Source organism: Chrysemys picta, chromosome 18 (assembly GCF_011386835.1).
Source record: "Chrysemys picta bellii isolate R12L10 chromosome 18, ASM1138683v2, whole genome shotgun sequence".
Classification (NCBI taxonomy): domain Eukaryota; kingdom Metazoa; phylum Chordata; order Testudines; family Emydidae; genus Chrysemys; species Chrysemys picta.
The window spans coordinates 12,798,358-12,820,651 of NC_088808.1; the positions used below are offsets into that span (position 1 = coordinate 12,798,358).

Below are 22,294 nucleotides of genomic sequence, written 5' to 3' on the forward strand. Positions count from 1 at the left end.
TTTCCTCTACCTTTCTTCATCTCTTCCTCTTTTTCTCTCCCCCCTTCCCTTCCATAAGAACATAAGAATGGCCCTACTGGATCACACCAAAGGTCCATCTAGCCCAGTATCCTGTCTTCCGACCGTGGCCAATGCCAGGTGCCCCAAAGAGGGAACGAACAGGGAATCAAGTGATCCATCCCCTGTTGCTCATTCCCAGCTTCTGGCAAAGAGAGGCTAGGGACACCATTCCTGCCCAGTCTGGCTAATAGCCATTGATGGGCCTATCCTCCATGAATGTATCTAGTTCTTTTTTGAACCCTGTTATGGTCTTGACCTTCACAACATCCACTGGCAAGGAATTCCACAGGTTAACTGTGCATTGTGTGAAGAAATACTTCCTTTTATTTGTTTTAAACCTGCTGCCTATTAATTTCATTTGGTGACCCCTAGTTCTTGTGTTATGAGAAGTAGTAAACAACACTTCCTTATCTACTTTCTCTATACCAGTCATGATTTTATAGACCTTTATCCTATCTCTCCTTAGCCATCTCTTTTCCAAGCTGAACAGCCCCAGTCTTATTAATCTCTCCTCATACAGAAGCCGTTCCAGACCCCTAACCTTTTTTATTGCCCTTTTCTGATTCTTTTCCAATTCCAGTCTATCTGGCGACCACATCTGCACGCCGTATTCAAGATGTGGGTGTACCATGCTCCCCTTCCCCTCATCCTCTCCCCTTCCCTTGTCTATCTCCTCTTTCCCCCTCCCCTTTCTCTTCCACCTGAATCATGAAGAAAGGGGATGGTTTTTAAGAAGACTGATAGTTATCTCCTCCAATCACTAATCCCATAGCTCGCTCTCTCCTCCCCTAGCCGTGCTGTAGCAGCCAATCCGAATCCAGGGCTAGGAGTCCCTCCCTTTGCCTCTGCCCAATCCGATGGCGCCGCTCTCACCCCTCCCCCCCGGCCCCCGTGGGAAGGAAGGGGGGGAATGTTGTCTGTGCTTTCGTATTCTCGAAGCCTGGTGGGCCCGCTGGGGCCGGCCACTCTCTACGCCATTAGCGTGGCTGGCGCACTTGGCGTAGGCGCGTTAGCAGGGCTTGCGGTGCAGGCGGACGGCGGCGGCTCTGCGGGGCGCGGGCAGAAGGTGAGAGCGGGGCCGGGGCTGGGTCCCGTCGCCGCGCCGGTCACCCGCCTGGCGGCGCTTCGCTCCCGGTGCAGAGGCGCGGCCGGCCGAGCGGAACCGGGCCAGGAGCCCGGACCGGGCCGGGGGAACAGCGCCCGGGCCAGGCGGTTCCGCGGCTGGCCGGCGGGCGGGGGCTGCGGCAGGATCCGGGCTGCTCCTGCCGCTGTGGCCCGTGGGGAGGCCGCCGTCGGCACCAGACGGCTGGGATGGTTGCACGGGGAGGCGGAGGCGGGCAGAGACCGGACTCAGCTCATCGCATGTATCAGCGAATAACTCTCGGGCTTTAGCTGCGCTAGGGATGGGACAGAGCAAGCCCAGCTCTGGTGTGCTCCGGTGTCAGACCCCTCGTGTAGACAGGCACTTGCAGCCAGCTCCCCTGGTAGCATGCGGTGTTTGTTACATGGGCTTTCCGCTGGTTTACATTGGCACGGGTGAAAAGGGGTCCGGCCGCCTGAACTTTGCTTACGTGAGGACTCGCTCGGGTGCGCCTGACCCAGGGGAAACGCTTTATTATTAGAGCTAGTTGGAAAATAGGGAGAAGGAAAAAATGCAAGTTTCTGGGGGTGGGGGTGGAGAGGGTCAAAATTTTGAAACTTCCCAAAGAGCTCTGACTTCTCTTCTCCCCCCTCCCCCTTTCACCAATATTTCTGACCATTTTTTCACCAGATCAACTGTTAGACTTGCCTTCCTTCGTAAATTGCCTTGAGATCTATGGATAAAAATGGTTCTAGCACAGATTAGGATTAAACACATCTTGCAAAATAGAGAGCAACCCAGGGGCAGTGAAAATGGCAGTAGGCATTAAAAGGGGGGAAAGGGATCTCTGAAGCAGGCTAGCTGGATTCCTCCTCCTTAGATTGCAATGAGGTTGAACAGAATCTTATCCACCTAAACAGGTTTCAGAGGAGGAGTCCAGGGCTGGCTGGGACTAATTTAAACTCGTTTCCCTCCCTGCTTGATGTTAGAGACCTGTTGGAGCAGTAGCAACAGACCGCAGAGACCTGTGTAAAGTAGTCGCACAAGGGGAGGAGACTGAAACCGGGAAGCCTTGAATGTGCGGTCTGCAGACCTAAAATTTCTTCTTCAGACAGACTAGTTCAGGATGACTTCCTCCTATCAGAGATGGTTTCTGAAGGGGGCCTGATGGACACAGAGCATCACCGCCTCTAAACACGAGAACTGCAGCCTGGAGAGCTCCTGCTGGTTCGGAGCTCGGATTTTTCTCCCTCCTTTTCCTCCTTGGAGATGTTCCAGAGGTTTACTCTGTCCTCTTCCTCCTCACCTGAAGCCTGCCAGGGCAATGATTCCACAGCCAGATCCGACCACCAAAGAGAGAAGAGGATTGTGCATTTAAAGCTTGGCCGTCATTGCAATTGAACTGAAATTTACACTCACCTTCTTTCACGCCTGTTCCTCTGTTCATCTGTGTGCATTTTGAGAAGCTCCTCTCTGACTCTGATTTTGTTCTGCGTTCCTGGACTTTTCTCACTGAGCCTGCCCATGGCTTTCCTGATGAAGAAAAAGAAGTTTAAATTTCAGACCAGTTTCACTCTGGAGGAGCTGACTGCTGTCCCCTTTGTGAATGGTGTTCTGTTCTGCAAAATCAGGCTGCTGGATGGAGGGGACTTTGTTAGTTCCTCTTCCAGGTAAGAGGCTCTGTGTAATTCTCTCTTCTCACCACCCTCATACTCTTACTTTCCTGGTTAAATTGTGTTGGACTGAGTTGTTAAGTATGTTGCTAACACTTGCCTGCCTCTTCCATGTGATTTTAATAATCCTGGTGCATGCCATTTCTCTTCTCCCATCTGATCATAGCCTTGAGTCTGGTCATTGTTGGCCAGCTGTATGTGTGTGGCCTCTGATCAGAATTGAACTGAATTCAGCTATGGGGGGGTGACATTTCTGAAAGATATTTTTCAGAGTAGCAGCCGTGTTAGTCTGTATCCGCAAAAAGAAGAACAGGAGTACTTGTGGCACCTTAGAGACTAACAAATTTATTAGAGCATAAGCTTTCGTGGACTACCGCCCACTTCTTCGGATGCATATATAAGTGGGCGGTAGTCCACGAAAGCTTATGCTCTAATAAATTTGTTAGTCTCTAAGGTGCCACAAGTACTCCTGTTCTTCTTTTTGCTGAAAGATATTGGGGTCTGTTGATGAGCACTTTGGATCACAAGTCTCTCTTCCCCCCCACCCCCCAAAAAAAACTCATGCATACTACATATGAAAGAAATAACCAAACTGTACTTTTGCCTAATGAGAAACTTAACTCAGTAGAAAATTGCACCTAAACTGATCAAATGAACCCGGCTCAACTTTTCTCTCCCTGTTTGCTTCTGAATTACTGTCCTTGGTAAGGGTTGAAATAGCTTGCTTTGCATTGCAAATTGCCATGCAAAGGAAAACGGCTGCCTGGAAGTTAATGTTGTTAGTTTCAAAACCATGGTTTATCTTCTCGAATGAGTGCCATTGAACCTCCTGTTTGCTGTAACTTTTTTAGCAAGCAAAACACTGCAGCAATAATGTAATCTGTAACATTTGGACCACTTCTGTAGAATTCTTTTGTAAGGCCCTTTCCCATTGTGGGTTGGCTTGGATTCTCTCTGCCTGCTTGGGGGGTCTTTGTCCCCACTCTCACTACAAACTGCTAATCAGAATCTGTTTTGTTGCCATCTATGCACATTGATTATCACCTCCTGCTATGCAAACACAAATTCCAAAACAGCCCTGGACTTGTTGTCTTACTGCCTCAGTATGGTTAGGACAGCCTTCAGTGGTTTTCAAAATCTGTTTTTATGTTTATCCAAGCTTAATTAATCTTATTTAAAGGTAGCTGTTAGTGTCGCTTGGTCGCCAAAGGTTCTTATGGCACTGTATCCTGAGAATGGTGGGAGCTGTTCCATTCTAGGAGAGAGGGTTTTTACTGGCCAACTGTAAACCTTTTCTACCTTGCGAACATGTATATGTGTGTCTGAGCAACCCTGCACCAGAGCACCAAGGCCTGATTTTTGCAGAAGTGCTGAGCACCTCAACTCCAGTTTAAGGTCGTGGGAGCTGCTGCACCTCTGGAAAAGCAGACCCTAAGTGAGTTCCTCCCAGGAAAAATAACTCTCTTCCTTGCAATTTTCTCCCCTGTTAGATCCATGGGTTTGGTAGAAGTAGCTTATCTCAGGAATTTTAGTTGTATGTGAGCTCGGGAAAGAATTAACCCCTTTACTTCCTAGATCAGCTCATTCATTTGGGAACTATTCCAGGTGAACTTGGTCTCCCAGACTGTCCTAGAAAGCAGGTTGCAGGAGTGCAAGTTTGGTGCTACCGCCAGCCTTGTCCGTTGGCATTTTGTGTGGGTTTTTTTTAGCTGTTTGAGGTTCAGGAGTTTTCTCCACATGTTCAGGTGCCTGCAGAGATCATCTGTAATTTAAACCAAATGCATACGTTACTCTGACTCCGCTTGATTGCTCATAAACCAGCAAAAGGGGAAGCTGGATGTTGGGTTTGCTGCCTTTCCCCTAGCCTGTCTTTGGTCTAACTGAAAGCATGTGGGAAACCTGTTCCTATTAGAAAAGTTACTAGGCTCAGTGGTATTAATTCATTTGAGCTCTTCCAAACCTTGGTCTCTTGCAGTCTCTCTAATTATAAGAAATGATGATCTTCTAGGAATTGCCAGAAGTAGGCTTTCCATGTACTGAGGATCCCCAGACTTGCCTTAGTTTACTGCCTTTTCCATTTTACTGTGACCCTTTTGAAATTCTAAAGATTTGGGGAAAGGTTAGGGGGAATTAAGAGAGATTATATCCATGTTGAATTGGAAGTTTGTATATGACTAAGAATTTAGCTAGAGGCTGTGATTGTTTTTTTTGGCACCAGAATGTTTCCAAAAGAGACTGGATTCCAATGTGCTTGCTGGGGCAAACCATTCGGTGTAACGGAGATTCTTGCTGTGTTGATTATGGTATGGTACACACCCACGTACAACTTCTAAATGCTGACTATCATTGGCAATAGAATGTCAGGTATTCCCTTCTGCAGAAATTTTTCATGACTGGGCAAGCAGAACAGCTGCCACTGCTCTCCAGCCATGATCTCCCCGAAAGAAGAGAGGTGGAAACAACATCTGGTTAAGGAAGACTGTGTACCATAGGGAAGACTTATAATGAATTTTAAAATCGGTTTAGCTGAACTGGTTTTAAAACCTATAAGGGAATTTCCCAGATTAGGCCAGTTTTTGATGTAGAAGGAGCTCTTTTGGCGTTTCTGTGGAAGAATTCCTTCTTTTGGAATCTGACCCACAAGAGAGAGAGACCTCTACCCCGATATAACGCGGTCCTCTGGAGCCAAAAAATCTCACCACGTTATAGGTGAAACCGCATTATATCCAGAGGTTAAAGTAAGCCGGTACAGTCAGGCTTCCCCGGTAGCGATTTAAAGGGCCCGGGGCTCCCCGCTGCTTTACCGTGTTATATCCAAATTTGTGTTGTATCCGGTCGCATTATATCGGGATAGAGGTGTACTTGCCATGGACTTTTAGTTAAGAAACCCCTGGACACAAGTGTGAAAGTTTTGGTGAGAGTTCAGGGAGGAGGCATATATGATCTATCACTCAGTAGCATTAACTGGGTTGGATTGACATGAGCAAGCAGTTTAATGACCCAAACTGTGAGTAAAGAGGAAGTTTTATTCCCATATCCCAGCAGCATAGCTTTGTTCCAATACCATTCCAACCTGAACTGCATCTACATGGTCCTGTTCCATACTGTAGAGTTGGATGGAGGCCCCTCTGGGTTGTGGGGCATGCAGATTCCAGCCAGAAAACGTTAACGCCCTGAGTCTGGAACCCCCTCCTTTAACTGAAACTGTAGCCAGTAGCTCCTCTGGCTGAGACTGAAACAAAACAGCCTAGCTAAGAGGGGAACCTGTCCAAAATGCATTATGACTTAACGCGTTTAGGAATTCAGAATATCCTGGAAAAGCTCCAAGTCCCGTGAGTGTTTCCAGCTGGTTTGGCGTTCTCATTTTCAGAAGTGTGCCCTCTTATGCACACAAGCTGGCTTGGCTGTCCACATTAGGCCTTGGCGATCTTACAGTATGAACTTGCAAACTGTAAATTCCTTTTCACATTTTCCCCCTTTAATCAAGTCCTCTCCTAATATAGCCTGGAAGAGTCCTGTGAGGATAAGATTTATCTTATCAATGTCCATTTACAATGCTCTGGCAGAATTGCAGGCTATTGTTCTGTGTTGGTTTAGTGCTGTCTAGTTGGAGTACAGAACCTGGTGTTCATGAAAGCACTGTTTTTTAGAGCCAGGCATAGGGCAAGCAGGTGCTGTGCAAGTTTTCCTACACAACTCTACCAATATGCCTCTGTTATATACAATCAAGGTATTTAAAAATCCCCAATCACCGTTGTATCAGAGTGCCTCCCAAGTGTAAAGAGCGGGGCACCAACATCATGTATTCATGGCCACTGGTCTTTCTAAGCAGATCAGCTGCTGCATTCCCCCTCTCCCCACCCCCGCTAAAGCTTTTCCGGGATGTGTACCTTCCATCTTCAGTGTTGCAGTAACCTAATCTAGGGATCTTAAATGCATACATCACCACAACCCATTCTCTCTAGATAGGATCAGGCTCAGTCCTCTAGCCACTTGCAGGTGGAAGTGGACCTCCTCTGGGGCTACATGATCAGCCAATAGCACCAAGAAACCCCAAAGGGACACACAGGCTGGAGACTGACATTAGAAGTTGAGGGCTAATGAGTTATTCAAAATAGAGACCGCGTCACCACAGTGTTGTCTGAGTTGTGTGATAGCCAAATGCCCCTTTTCCAGGTGCTGATGTTGGCTGTCCGTTCAGAACGCTGGGGGACCGTGCTGTCTACCTCTGATGTACAAGAGCTGAAGTGCCAGCCGTCCTCCACCTATAGCTGACACTCTAGCCCGTGTGGTTTCACTGGCTCTCCAGTAGCTTCATATTGGTGTTGAATATTCTAAGGGATCATGAGATTTGTGGGAGTCTGCAACCGATGACTCTCGAGGTGGAATGTTTGTCCAAATCTGGGTTCTGCAGGAACTGAGCCATTTCAGTACACTTCTGTTCCACCCTGGAGGTAGAGAATCTCTTGCACGTAACCATATATCTGTTCCATTCAATTCAGTTGATAATCCTAGTTTCTTAAAGACCATACTCCTTTTCGCTGGCGTAGCATCTTAATTTGGTTTCCTCTGTGCCTCTAGCACAGTGGTCCCCAAACTGTGGGGCATGCCCCCCTAGCAGGGAATGAAGGGACATTCATGGGGCATAGTGGGACCCAGGCCAACCCCCACGGGGGGTGGGGAGGGAGTGCCCACTAGTCCTGCTCTGCCCCAAGTTTGCTCCGGACACAGCTCCAGCCACAGCTCTGGCCGCATCTGCAGCTCTGCTCCTGGCCCCAGCGCCTGACCATGGCTCTGGGGGTGGGGGGTGGACAGAGTCCATTACAGGTAAGGTAGGGTGTGACCTAAAAAGTTTGGGGACCACTGCTCTAGCACTTGAACTCTGGCTTAGGCCAGGGAACTAATTTTTTCCTCTTTCTTTCTTCCACAAATTAACAGCTGCTCATTGGCAAACTGAAGTGGAGGAGTTGTGATCCAGGAAGAGCTGACCCTGTTAGGGTGGTCTGGCTCATTAGGAGGCTTTTCAGTGCTGTAGGTTGGGCTGAGGAAGTTGCTGATGTGGAGTCTTATGACTTTCAGCGAAGTGCGAGAAGAGTGTAAGGCCACTTCCTCTGCTGACTGCAGTGTTCACAAACTTACCCCAGAGAAACTGAAGGCAAAGTAGCTGGCATTTGGAGATGCACTTGGTGCAGCTGATGGTCCCATGTGAGTTCGGGTCTGGCTCTCAGTGTAGCAGTGCCTTTGTTTGCTTTTCCGGATGAAGAATCTGTTTGCTTTAGATAACTCCTTCTCCCAGAGGATACGGAAGCACTTTACAGCTGTACTTGCACCGGCACCACTGAAATGCAGCTCCCTCTGGGGTCAAAGGGAGTACAGTACACAGCACCCTGCACAGCAGATGGAGATGGTGAAGTCTGGGCAAGAACATCAGGGCAAACCTCTGCTTTTATAAAATGTGCCATGAGATTGTTCATGTCCACACAGAGTAGCCAAGACACCTTTTTATCAAGGTCTTGTCTGAAAGAGCGAAATGTGGTACATTGCTTCCGGTTCTTCAGTGGATGAAGGGCTGACTCAATCCTGTTGGGATTTAACCCTGTTTCCACACAGTCTAGATATGCCACACTTTAAGTTTAGGGAATTACACAATCGCTCTCCATAGTTAGTCCCTGCCAGCATGAGCAAAATAATTGTCTATAAGGATGGGACAGGATTGGGCGGAGGGGAGGGGGGAATTCTCTTGAGATCCCACTGATTTGAGGTGCAGGTGTCTAACTGAGGGCAGAATTTGGTTCTAGCTGTAGAGGTAGCTGCTTGTGTAGTAGAGCCAGGCTTGCTTCATCCCAGCATCTGCAGGCACATGCAGCAGGGTGATTTCTGAAGTGCTCTTGCTGCAAGCATAGCTGGAAGGAAAGGCCTTCCCTGTGTAGAGACGAAAAGCTCTTTATGCCACCGAACAACATCACCAGATACAGGAGTTTAGGACACCGTTCTCAGATACCAGGTGAGGAATGCCATTGGGAGCCTTAATGAAGGAGGCATTTGAATGTAGCCTGATGGAAACAGCTCTCCTATAAGATACAGCACAACCTAATTCAGGATACTGTCTGCTTAAGAGACAATAGCAATACACACACACACTTTGACAGAGGGTTGTACTCTTCCCCCCTTCCCCCCCACTTCTGTCCATCACACACACACACACACACACACACACACACACACACACACACACACACACACACACACACACACACACACACACACACACACACACACACACACACACATATATATATATCGGGCCGGGAGTGGGGCCAAGGCTCAAGGGAAGGGGATGCAGGCTGGGGGGTGGAGTGGGGACGGAACTGTGGCCAGGGGCCAAGGCTGGGTATGGGAGCAGAGCTGCAGCCAGACTGCAATGGGGGCCGGCAGCCGAGCCCATGGCCAGGTGAGGCCCTGCCCCCAGCCTCAGCCCTGTGCTGGGATGGGCCAGGCGTGGGGCAGGAAGCTGGGGGCATACCTGTGGGCGGGACTGGAGCAGAGATGGGGGCAGGGAGGGGCTGGGTGGTGCTCCCTTGCCACCCCCGTGGATGCTGGCCCGGGTCCCGCCGCACCCTCCTCCCCAAAGGCCCCACAGTTTGGGGGCCTCTGCTTTAAGAATTAGAAAACAACATAGAGAGAAACTAGGATGTGTAGAGAACTGTCTTCATCTGAGGTTTTAAACCCAGTGGAGTCAATGAGGTAGGGAAAATCCAGATAGCAAGACCTACAGAGAAGTCTTTTCCACTGACAGAGGTGATATGGTAGTGACAGAGGAAGCCAGCGCTGGAGAAACCAGGAAGGAGAAATAGAGTCAGACACAATGACAAACCGTTGTGAGCTAACTGCAAACAGTCAGTTGTGGTGCCGTCTCCAAGCTACCTTGGAGCTGCTGTGTGTTTACATCACATTTTCTTCATACTTTCCCAGCCTGTGGTTTTGTATGCCTGTGGCTCGTACACCTGCGGCATCTGACACAGAGAAACTTCATTCTGAGCTGTTGCCTAATGCTGAGCCAGTCTGTTCCTGTTGTAGGTCATGGTTGAAGCATTCTGTTAACCTTTTGCAAAACGATGTTAAAACTTTCCTGCTATGGGGGCTGTATCGTGTTGTGTAAGAATAGTCCTGTAAACTCCATAGCTCTGACTTCCTGTCCTGCCTAGTGCCTCTGAGAAAAGGGTTCTATGGCAGAAGATGGAGTGTGACTTTATTCTCTGTAACTGACATGCCGTGGAAAGCTCCAGTAGACCTGCTGGGACAGGGATCACATTTTTCTCCCCTCCTTTCTGATCACTGCTCCAGCACCAATGGTTGCTCTGCCAGCTAACACTTACAGCCTTTGCCATATGACTTTGAGCAGCCCATATTTCAAAAAAAAATTGCCCACTAGAAATAAACGCTCTACACTGGGGGGTAGGGAATCTGTGGCCCTGTTTAAAAAGTTGCAGTATCCTCTGTCCACTCCATTGTGGATTTAGGTCCAGTGCAGGAGGTGAGAGGGGGGCACAGAAGCCTGAGAGAGAAATCCTCCTTCCCTTGTAACTACCCTCCTAAATAGAGGGGAAGGAATAACCCGCTTTTGGTTCATCTCGCTTTGTGAGTTGTAATCTGTTTGAGCAATACATGTGTGCCTTTGGGACCTTGTGGTTTTGGGGCACATCTGTTGGTATTTTAATAGGCTATAAGTTGCCCATGGCAAACTGTTCTAGTACCGGTTTCTAGATAAATACCAGGGAGGCTTATATTTTATTGCAGAAAATTGCATCTGCTGTTTCAGAGTATTCTGGGAAAGAACACCCACTTCTGCTCTTGGCTTGTGTGTTTGGAGCACCTCAGGCATCCAGGCTCCCTGCCTGCTTGACTGGAGAGGGTCATGTCTGTGGGAGGATGAAGATGGCATGTCTGGATATGCAATCTCCTGTATCTAACGGGATTTGTTGCTGTATGCCATTAGAAAATTGGCATTTTAAGCTCCTTTCGGGTGGATAAAAATGGTTTTGTAGCTTTGATGGCTCGTCAAATACTGGCCCATGATCTGATTGGGTCCATGCTGGACTCTTAGTCTGGTAATACTGTTTTCCTTTGGTACGGGCTTAGGACCTCAGACGAGTAATTTAACTCTTCCTGTGAGAGGTGTCAGTGCCTTGTCCCACCCTAGCACACGTGATTTAGAGAAACCCCCTTTCTTTTCCTGCTGACTTTTGCTCTTTGCCCACGTCTTACTCTGTGCACCTGCTGGAAGGCATAGTATATAATCACTGTTATCACTGTGTCAGGAGTTAATGTCTTCGATACCATACAGCTGGGCTTTGAATTTCATTTTAGTGCCTTGGTTTGAAAGGCACTTCCCACTAGACAAACAGTTGCACTTGTGTTCAGAGGAGGAACAACGTTGTTGTTGGTTATCTGTAGCCTGTTGATGAGCGAGGAAGGAATTGTTCTGCTGGAGCTGAATTTGCTGATTTCTGTGAAAGTCTGTTTTCCTCTGCTTCTTGTGGAATCACCCCTTCTAGATGCGTTGATGTGGCTGAGCTGAGAAAAGATGAGGGAAGTGAGATGGGACATGGAAGTGAGGAGGGGGAATGAAAAGGAAGCACAAGGAGACTTGAGGTCTGGAAGGAGGCGGCGGTGTTGGGTAGACGGCATGTTCTTGATATGCCATAGCAAAGGCATTCGGTGGCTGGCATGGATGCTTTCCCTTTCAAACAGCAATAGATGAGCTGGGAAAACATGAGGATCATGCCTTCAGTGTGGCTGAGTTTATCAGTACTCTGGGTGAAGGGAGACCTTGGCACGGTCCTGTATTTACAGTCTGCAGTGGGAATGAGTTAGGCCATAAAGAAAGAGCCTTTTGCTGGGTTGGACAGAAGGTGGGACTCTGAACAAATGAACATCAATTGTAGATTGGTTCTGCAGGGCTGCTGCCCTCAGAGAAGGTTGTGGGATAAAGTATTCTAGCAGAGCTGAAATAAGAGATGGAGCTTTAAGTAGGATCTCTGAAGCTGAGCTTCTTAAGAGGCAGCCTCACCTTGGATCTCTTGCCCTGAAACTCACTTGAAACCAACATCGGAGGCTAGAAGGCTTCCTTTGAGGAGTCCCTTTTGGTAAAGATGCACGTTAAGAAACATTTGGCCTCTCTTACCCTTCCGTCCTTTACCTCTGAGTAGCACAAAATGCAGGCAGCTGAGTTTCTAAAGTGTCTTAAGTGAATGATTCCTTGCCCTCAGTGTCTGTGGGGCCGTAGCAGCTCTGGGACAGACTACCTCAGCCCTGTCTGTCTTGCCAGCTGCCAGTCCATGGGGGGAGAGGGGATGACTTAGGGAAAGCTGTGTCAGGGTCCTGCCACCTTAGCACTTCCCTCTATATCACACCCCCACTGCCCTAGTGGGCTGAGAGGCAAGGGGCTGAAGTCAGATCCTCCATGTGCCAGGAAGCAGAGTCTGCTTTGGGCCTTGTCTCCTGGCGCTGAGGGTAGGTGTACGTTGGCCCTGCTCTAAAATAATCTGGCTCATCTGCAGCCTAAGAGAGAGGCTTGGATTGGTGGTAGCTTTTCTGTAGCTGTTGATTAACAGGAAGTGCCATCTCAAAATAGAGTGGAAGTGGGTTTGGGGTTTGTGTTGTAGGAAGATTAAACACACTTCTGCAGAAGAAACAAAACACAAATATTTCCGTAGCAGCTCTCTAATGGGAATCTGATCAGTGAATATCTCTGCTTTAGTAGAGACCCCCTAGCCCACATGCTGAGATGAAAGATTCTGTCTAGCATACGCCTAGGTGTGTACTTGTAGGAAGAGGCTTGATGTCTGACACACCCCTCATTTCAGTTCTGTTGCTGGAATGTACTTTGTGGGTAAGACTGCTGCAGGGTTCAGAGGCTACAATGAAGCTTGACAAGCCGCCTAGAATTGCTTTTCAACTAGCTTGTAGAAGAATGGAAGAGACTTGTGTCCAGGATTTTCAGTGGGTTTGCTTCAGGATGGATTGATTTAAATCAACATTAGTCTTGTTTTGCGTTTGTACTCTTCAGTTATTTTCTTAGAGATGTTGATTCTCATTGCTTGGTAACCGTTAAAATGTTGATTTGTAACTAAATATAGAGCCTTTGCACTAAATTTGGTGCTGCTTTTTGCTAACCTGAATGCACTATTTACACACTTAAGCATTTATATAGCTCAGAGGTGGGCAAGCTATGGCCCGTGGGGCCGTCCTGCCTGGCCCCTGAGCTCCCGGCCCCTTCCCTGCTGTCCCCCCTCCCCTGCAGCCTCAGCTCGCTGTGCCGGCAGCGCGGTGGCATGGCTGGCTCCGGCCGGGCAGATTTGCCAATGAACACAGGGTGCCCTGGCATGGGCCCCCCAACAACAGGGGGACCCAGAGCCAGGCACTCGGGCAGCTCAGCTCTGGTGCACCCCCCGAGGGGGGGGGGGAAGGGGCTGCACTGGGGGGGCAGGGGAGCAGGCGGGTGGCGGGAGTACGGGGAACGCGGCCAGAGGACTCGGGAAGAGCACCGGGCGGTCGCGCAGCCAGCCGGAGAGAAGTGGCACTTTGAAGGGGAAACTGCCGCTTCTCTCCGGCTGCACAGCTGCTCCTGCTCCTCCTGAGTCCTCCGCCCATGTTCGCAGGGCCACATTCCGAAAGGGGCTCCCACGGGGCAGTCAGGGGCGGGGATCCCGGGAGGGGGCGGTCAGGACAAGGGGGGGGGGGCTGGCTGGGTCGGAGGTTCAGAGGGGGGCAGTCAGGGGGCGGGAAGTGGGAGGGGGGCAGGGGGCAGGCTGTTTGGGGGGGCACAGCCTCTCCTACCCAGCCCTCCATACCGTTTCACAACCCTGATGTGGCCCTCGGGCCAAAAAGTTTGCCCACACCTGATATAGCTTAACATACATGTATTCAGATTCTTTGTATTATGGTAGAAAATGGTGAATGATGGATTTCTTATTTACTGGATAATCTTTTTTTATTATTATTATTATTATTATTTACTTGTGTCAAGGTGCATTTGGATGGAAACTGGAATTCAATTAAATTCACACACACAATGTTTTTTTAGTTAAATAAATCTACCTAAAATGTGCTGGATACATAAGGAAAAAAGTATGTGTATCAAAATATGTCTGTGTTTAAAACTGATTTATTAAACAAAGGAAGTATCTGTAGTTAATGCATTGAACTGATTGGTTCTGGTGACCATGTTCTTTGAGTTTTTAGAACTAGTAGATCTGATTGTCTCAGGCTTCATTTTTTATTCATAAGATTGGAAGAGGAAAATAAGACTTCCTGCTCTTTAAGCTCCCAGTCCACTTCTGAACTTGGAATGAACTAGTCATTGAACTAAGCTAGCTGAATAAACTGAAATGAAGAAAAATAACCTCTTCTGCAGCTGCAGAAAAGTCTACTGCCGTCAAAAACTGGTTTAGCACTTCAGCAAACTGTGGTAGCTGATGCTTAGCCAGTGACTTCCACCAGTTCATGGTTTGACTCTTTACAAGTTTGCTGCTCAAGTTTTATTGTCTGAATATTTTTTATTTAACTTAAAATGATTTTGATAGATTAAGATTTTAATTTAGTAATTTAAGAATTTTAATAGATTAAGGCCTTAATATAAATTGTCATGATTTCAAATAGAATTTTAACTAAGTTTATTTTTAAAAATAAAGGGTTTAAATTAAATTAAAAAAATCTGACAAATCAAGACACTTATTTTTATCCACTCTGCTTCTCTTTGGTGTCTTTTCTTCATCCCTCCAGCCATTCTTCTCCTTTATTCTGGCTGTCTTCTTGCTCTCATACTCCTCCTCTGTGTTTTCTTTGTACTTCCCCTGAGTCTTGATCCATCTTTGTGTCATGCTAAATTCAAGGGCAGAATTTAAGGTGCTCGTAGTGCACTGATCTTTCCAGGGTCATTCCTAGTGTTCCTCAGTACTAGAAACAGGCAATAGCTAGGCTTAGGAATGTAGAAATTGCACGTACCAGATCAGACCAGGGTCGGTCTGGTCAGGTATCCTGACTCCAGCAGTGGCTGCTACCAAATGCTACAAAGGAAGATGCAAGAAATAGAACTCTACTGTAGGCAGTTACGGAATCACCTGGCCATAGGCAAAGATTCTTCCTAATCCCCATGGTCAGATTGGTGTATGCCCTGAAGCATGTGGGCTTTTATGTTTTTTCATTTCTACTTCAGTAACATTGGATGGCTTCATGTGTATAAATGTCCAGTCGAACACTTAGTCACAGCCTCAGTGCTACCCTGGGTGGTGGTAGGTTCCACAGGCTAATTATACACTTGTGTGGACAACATATTTCTGCTTTTTGGTTTTAGATTTGCAGCCTTCCAACTTGATTGAATGTCCCCTTGCTCTTGTATTCGAGGAGTGAGTGACTAGCTGTGCCCGATACACCTTGTCTATGCTGTTCTCTCCAAAGATCAGCCTCTGAGACAGCAACGTTGGGAGTGACAGTTTTGCCTTATGTGTTTAGGGAGTTGTCAAGTTTACATGGACAGCAGGGGAAAAAATCTGGATGCTGCCTTCCCTCGGGGCAGGGGCTGTCTGTGTACTGTTTGTACACCACTTAGCACGTTGGGGTTTTTTGGCCTATTATTAAGACTCCTAGGCATTACAGTAATACAAATAATACCCAAGTCCATTGTAAACAAGAGACCTCCTGGCCCTGATTCTCTACTACATCCTAACATAGCTCAGACACAGAGCAGGGTGGTGGTTCCCTGATCCTCAGTCACTTGGTCCCGGTGGAAGTTAGAGCAGTAGGAGGCCTATGCTAACATCCGCCATGGCATAAGCTCTCTAACAAAGTAGACATCTTAGCAAACCTGAGAATCCAGCCTTCTGTTTCTGCCTAAGTTGTGGCTCGTGTGAGGCTACCCTGATTGTTGTTCCAGATACAGCCTGAAAACCATACCTGTGAACCTACAACATGCTGCCTCCTGGATTGTGTAGAATAAGGCTGTTCTCGGAGTAAGCTGCAGAGGACGCTGGATGTGCTTGTTGCATGTAGCTTCATGCTGAAGTGGCAAGGACACCTTGCAAGCTTGCTGCCCTACAGCCCTTTACATCTTGCAAATGACTTTCACTATGAATCAACAGGAGTAGCCTTTGTGAGGGTAAACTCCCACAGCTAGAGGCAGTAACAAGGATGCCTGAAGATAACATGGTACTAGGAAACCTTCAGTCTAGAAATAGATTTCTGCAGCTTGAGATCTGATACCAGCCAGGAACACAGGTGACTGTTACAGTGCTGTAAATGGGTGTTGGCATGCAATGTGAACAAGCGTCCTGCGGATGGGGTAAAAAGGTGCTGCAAATGGGAGAAGGTTCTCTGTTGTACTGGGGTGTGGACTCTGACGGTGCACTTGGGCACCACCTGAGAGTGACTCAGGATGGAACATGCCCAGGCAGGTCAGGGTGTTCCCTCCGGACTGCTTTTAATCACCCTGGGTTTGATATTCAGGCTCATTATGCTGATAGGTCCTGCATTAAAGACTTGAGCCAAATCAGTGGCTGTTGAAACCCGTTGTGTTGGTGGAATTACAACAGAGGTGAACTTGGCCTTTTTTGTGTGTGATTCTTGTTGTTGTTTTTTAATTTCAGAGGTCTGTTTCTGCACAGAGAGCTTTTTCTTGTATATCTGGTGATGTAACAGCAACATCTTGTACACTGTAATAGGAATATGATCAGATTTTTCACACTTCAATGGTAAAAGAGCCGCATGTGGCTCGCAAGCCTCTGTTTGGTCTCCCCTGTTATAGAGCCTCAGATGAACGGTTTCAAACCCTTTTCCCAGTCTTATCCTACTTAGATCATGATTTTCCCAAAGATAAGTCAGTGACAGAGCTGAGATTAGAACCCAGGAGTTCTGACCCCCTAGGGTGTGTCTTCACTGCACAGTTAATTTGGGCTTTTACTCAGGTGTTGCCCCAACCCTTCTGTCCAGGCCCCAAACCCTTTCACCCAAGTTTGGTGCTTTAAACTCTGGTCAGCTGGCCTGGGTGAGTGTATAGGCTAGAGCTTGTGTGCCCCTTTCACTGAGGCTGGTAACCCCCCCAACTTTGCAGTGAGGACACAGGCTAAGTCACTCAAGTGCTGATAGTCCTCCAGCGCCTTCCCACAATTCCCCCCATGTGCCCAGAAAGACAGACAAATTTAACCATCGTTCAATGGGAAGGTAGCATAGAGCAGCTCATCTTACCGCAGCACACAAGAACATGGAATGTGCTCCCCAGAAGCCCTAGCAACACACAAGTGTGTGCAGCACCAGTGAGGACACAGTAACGCAAGTGTGGCTGTGACCACCTACGCTAGACTAATCTGAATGATCAGACCTGTGTGCCAGTCACTGGAGTTAACCCTGCAGCAGAGACCCTAATTCCTTGCTCTCACCAACATAGTCCATCTGAATTTGCTTATAGGAGAGCAGTAACTTGGTTTGGGAGCACAGTAGGCAAATTCTTCTTAGGCTGGTTGGAGCTGCTGTGATAGTGATCAGAACAGTGGGAGCAGGGGAAGGGGGTAGTGTCTCAGTAGATGCTGATCAGAATTCAAAAAGGCATATTTACCAGTATTTAATATACACATCTTTCATAGACTTGTATCTCAGTAACTGAGTGTCACCCACCCAGCATCTCTCATTAGTCATATCTTCTCTGGAACTGCAGTGTGAGCTCGGTTTGACTGATTCTTCTATTCCTGGCCTCTGACCAAAAGCAGTTCTACAGAAACAACGAGATGTGGCAATAAGACCTTGGGTTTGCATTTTTATTTCATGTCAGTCTTTGGTTCTTCTTTTATATCTATATCGGTCTTCTATTACAGCTTTCATCCTCCCCCCTTCCCCATAACCGTTGTCTTTCCCTGCTGTGTTATGTGATATTTTCATTAATGATTTGGATAATGGAGTGGAGACTATGCTTATAAAACGTGTACATGACACCAGCCTGAGAGGAATTGCAAGCACTATGGAGGACAGGATTAGCATTAAAAATGACCTTGACAAATTAGAGAATTTGTCTGAATCCTTAAGATCTCTCTCTACTGTCTATCTCCCCTTAAATCCTAATCGACGTGTTGTACCTATAGGGAGGCCTATAAACACCTTTTTCTATAGAGTTTAACTATCAGTTGTAAGGTTTTTTGACTTATAGCAAATGTATCGAAAGTGCTGGCATCTTAACATATTTCACTTCTAAGCCAGGGGTTCTCAAACTTCATTGCACTGCGACTCCCTTCTGACAACAAAAATTACTACATGACTACGGGGGAGGGACTGAAACTTGTCACCCCAGGTAGGGGTCCAAAGCCGGAAGGTGGGAGAGCCAAAGCCCAAGGGCTTCAGCTCCAAGCAGGGGGCCTGTAACCTAAGCCCTATTGCCCAGGGTTGAAATCCTCTGGCTTCGGCCCCGGGCAATGGGGCTCGGGTTTTGGCCCCAGAACCCAGCAAGTCCAAGCCAGCCCTGGTGACGCCTTTAAAACAGTGTCACAACCCACTTCCGGGGTCCTGACCCCCAGTCTGAGAACCACTGTTCTAAGCTGATGTTCTTTCTGCAGTTTTAGTTCCTAGATGCTATGAGCAGTTGAGGATATTTTCTTAGTTTGTACCTCTGATTGCAGAGACCCAGAATGTGCTGCAGTGCGTGTTAAGGGTGTTTGGAGCTTGTAGAATGACCATGTGATATCCTATGGAATGTTCTGGAGGCCATTTACTTAAGAAAGGGGAGTTTTGTGTGTGTTGCAGGATTGTGTTAATGTGCCTTTCAGTTAGGCTTCCTGACAGTAGGATTTTTTTTCTCAGTCTGGACAAACAAAATTAAATTATTTTCCACCAAATAAGCTGCTAACGTACAGTTAGAAACTATGTATACATGTGTAACTAGGGGTGGATGCCCTGGAGTTCCCTTTACTATTAATTGTAGCTGCAATCCCAAATCCCATATTAGAAATATCACTCCCCTGACTTGAAACAATCTGCCCCTCCTCAGAACTAATGACCGTTTTAGAGAGTAGTAATTTGCAGTAAAAAGCCGTACTTAAGATTGACTTTTCACACTTAAATAAAATTGAGACAGCAAAGCAACCCTCTTCCTACACAGTAGAATGGCAGAAGTAGGTGGTTCCTTACCTTTCCATGCTCTGTCACCTTCTCTCTGGTTCTGTTGGTTTCTGCTCTAGTCCTTTTCCTTTTTCTTCTCCTGCCTTTCCCAGCCCTGGCACTACTCGCTCCGTCTGGTTCCATAGACGAGTTTGATCCTGACTGTTCTCCATCTCACTTTCTCAGCTGTCACTTCAGTTCTCTTAGGCCTGGTCTACACTGAGGGAGAGGGGGCGGGGATTGATCTAAGGGCTGGTCTAAGATACCCAACTTCAGCTACGCTATTGAAGTATCTTAGATTGAATTACCTGGGGTCCACACGGCGCGGGATCGACGGCCGCGGCTCCCCCGTCGACTGCGCTACCACCGCTCGCTCTGGTGGAGTTCCGGAGTCGACGGTGAGCGCGTTCGGGGATCAATATATCGCTTCTTAACGAGACGCGATATATCGATCCCGGATAAATCGATTGCTACCCGCCGATACAGCGGGTAGTGAAGACGTATCCTAAGTTACGCAACTTCAGCTACGTGAATAACGTAGCTGAGGTCGCTGTACTTAGACCTACTCACCGCTGTGTCTTCACTGCGGTGAGTCGACTGCTACTGCTCCCCCGACAACTCTGCCTGCGCCTCTTGCGGCGGTGGAGTACAGGAGTCGACGGGAGAGCGCTCAGGGGTTGATTTATCGCGTCTAGACCAGATGCGATAAATCGATCCCTGCTGGATCACTTGCTCCCCACCGATCCGGCGGTGTACAGACATACCCTTAGGTAACTCCTTTCCTATTCAGCTTCCACTAAACCTCATTCCTGCATTCATCTGTTCTCCAGCTAAATGAGCATCACCCAGACCGTTCTGCTTATTTAAACAGCGGTAAATCAAAGCTGGCTTTCTGCTTCAATTTCCTTTTAAATCCCACTGAACAGCAGAAGAAATAAACCATCCCAGGGAATGGGGAGAATTAAGTAAGTAACATTCGTAAAACACTTTTGAAAATGTATTTGTCATACTATATAGTCTGCTTTGATCCCAAAAGGGCTGTCGTAGCTTATTGAGCAATCAGGTTTAGCATTTGTGTTGTCTGTGGGTAAGTTGCCTTAAAAGACATTTGTAGCTTGGCATTAATGTGAGTGAGTGAATGAACAGGGGTGGGTTTTTAGGGGATGTGAGTAGGCATGTTATTGTATGGATGTGACTGCAGTTCGTGTACGTATGCAGCAGGGTTTGGGAATTCAGGAGAGAGTAAGTTTTGTGAGTAGGTGGATGTGGTGACCCATACGAATTAACTATTTACTTGAAACACTTATTATGGAAAGTCCAAATATTACTTGTCTCAAACAATAAACATTTGCTTACTGAGTCTTCTCTGAGTCACAAGGGTTTATTTACCTCATCTGTCTCTGAGCCATTCTTTTTCCACCATATCTGTTAACATCTAGCCCGTAACAGCCAGCTCTTGTTAGTCTGAGAATACTGGGGTTTCAGGGAAAGAAGCATGTAGATGTGACAATCTACTATTTAGTTTGGCTATTGTTTTAATGTGTGACGTAAGCTCAGTCATAAGTGAATGATTTCAGTGTGAGTCATGAGTAGCTAGTATCCTTTCTGTCCAAGAAAGACAAGCTCTGGATTTAAATGGCTTTTACCATTTAGACACTTACACATTGCTATATTCTGGGCTTCATCACCTTAGTTTTCTTACCACATCATGTATCCATTGTTTTCCACTAGTCAGTGGCATCTCTCAGACTCCTGGAAAGTTCAATGAAAGTTTGTCCCAAAGCCTTAAATTGTTGGCCACACTTTGCTTGCTTCCATTCATCACCTCTTCCCAGACACCGACATTTTCTTGGAGGAAGGCTGCCCCACAAAGTAGTCCTCTTCAAACCATGATCCCCAGAAGTTTCCTTCCCAATTGAGAAACATGTGCAAATGAAAGGAGGGAGTTCTTGCCATCCTATACTGCTCAAGGTGTACATGTTAGTTTTCACTCGTAGTTTTCACTTTTCCTTTATTTGACTCTCCCGTGGCTTGCTGCACAGATATCAATCTGTTTAATGAGTGTCTGTCTCTACAAACTTAATTGATTAAATTTTTATCCAGAAGTTGGAGGCATAATAAATGCTCAGCAAACAGGCACATGGCAAAGTGATCTGGAGGTAGAGCAATGAGAATTCAATACATGCACTTGGAAGGTTCTGCACTGAAAAGCATAAATCCTACATGCAGGGAGAGGAAGCAAACTGCAGAGAGACGGAACAGCAGAATTGGGGTCTGGCATGAGAAACCAATGTGATGGGCACTGCTACTCAGTTAAAATTCATTTTGTCCTGGTGTTACTGTATGAAGAGGATGGTATCAGCAACCTCACATGGCCAGCTCCCGAAACCTGTCACTAGTCCAGTGATTTGCAAAGGTTTGAGAACCCTTGGTCTACAGCTTGGGCTGTTTCTTTTTAAAAAACATAAAAAAAAAAATCTTGGTGCTGTACAACCTGTGTCTAGGAATCTATTCACTCACTGCGGCTGCCGTCTGTTGTGCGGCTACCTCTGGGGTTTAATGCAGCAGCCATTTTACACCGAAAAACTACAGTGTAAGATGTGAACTGTGTAAGTAACCACTTTAGCTGAAACTACGGGGAAATATTACATTCTGCCTACTTATCATCCAGTCTTTGAGATCACTAGGGTTAACTCCCAGAATGCATCTAAATGCTGTGTCCTCATTAATGACCACAGGTGGTGAGGACCTCTTTGTATCTCCTCCTAACACTGTGCTCAAATACTGTTGCATACTGAGTCATCAGCATCACTTCTTGTAGTACATGGCTGCTCTTTGAAAGTGTGTAATCCAGCTACTAGCCCTGCTTACTGAGAGCTGAACACCTACGCAGGTATCCTGCTTTGGAACGCATGTTTATTGGCTTGTTTCTACCTTTTTCCTAAAATCTTAGGGTGGATGGGGCAAGAGAAAGACAGGCTAATCCGTGTTAATTGGTGTTCCCTAAGAAATACCTCGGTGCCTACCTCCCTCTTAATCCTTTGGCGAGTTTAGGGACACACCTGAGAGGTTAAAAGCTGGGACATGAGTGCTTCTGGGATGGAGAGAGTGTCTGATTACTCTGGAATGTTAATGGCCACTTTCTCCATTTGGTACAGTAGCAGGTCTAGCCATTTAGCTTCTGACAAACAGGGTGGTTGGGATTTTTTGTACATTTGACATAGTTATAACGCACCTTGAGCTGAGTACATGGCAGCTGATTCAGGTGTGTGCAAACTGCTCTGCCGTGGGAAAAGGGGTACCAACATCAGCTTGCTGCTGATAGCCTCTTAGTGCACCAGCT

The 22,294-nt window shown here is 47.1% G+C and overlaps 1 protein-coding gene across 2 annotated transcripts in view; it reads left to right on the top strand.

The window, feature by feature from the left end:
- Window positions 1–951: 951 nt before the first annotated feature.
- Window positions 952–22,294, top strand: part of EEIG1 (estrogen-induced osteoclastogenesis regulator 1) — a 45,562-nt gene continuing 24,219 nt past the window's right edge. The window contains exons 1-2 of one of the 2 annotated variants that reach the window (XM_042854176.2): window positions 952–1,126; window positions 2,131–2,811. In XM_042854176.2, coding sequence (XP_042710110.1) covers window positions 2,666–2,811 — 146 coding nt within the window. In that variant the 5' untranslated portion in view covers window positions 952–1,126; window positions 2,131–2,665. Of the gene's footprint in view, window positions 1,127–2,061; window positions 2,812–22,294 lie in introns of both variants that reach the window. The other variant, XM_008169266.4, reaches the window with a different exon arrangement.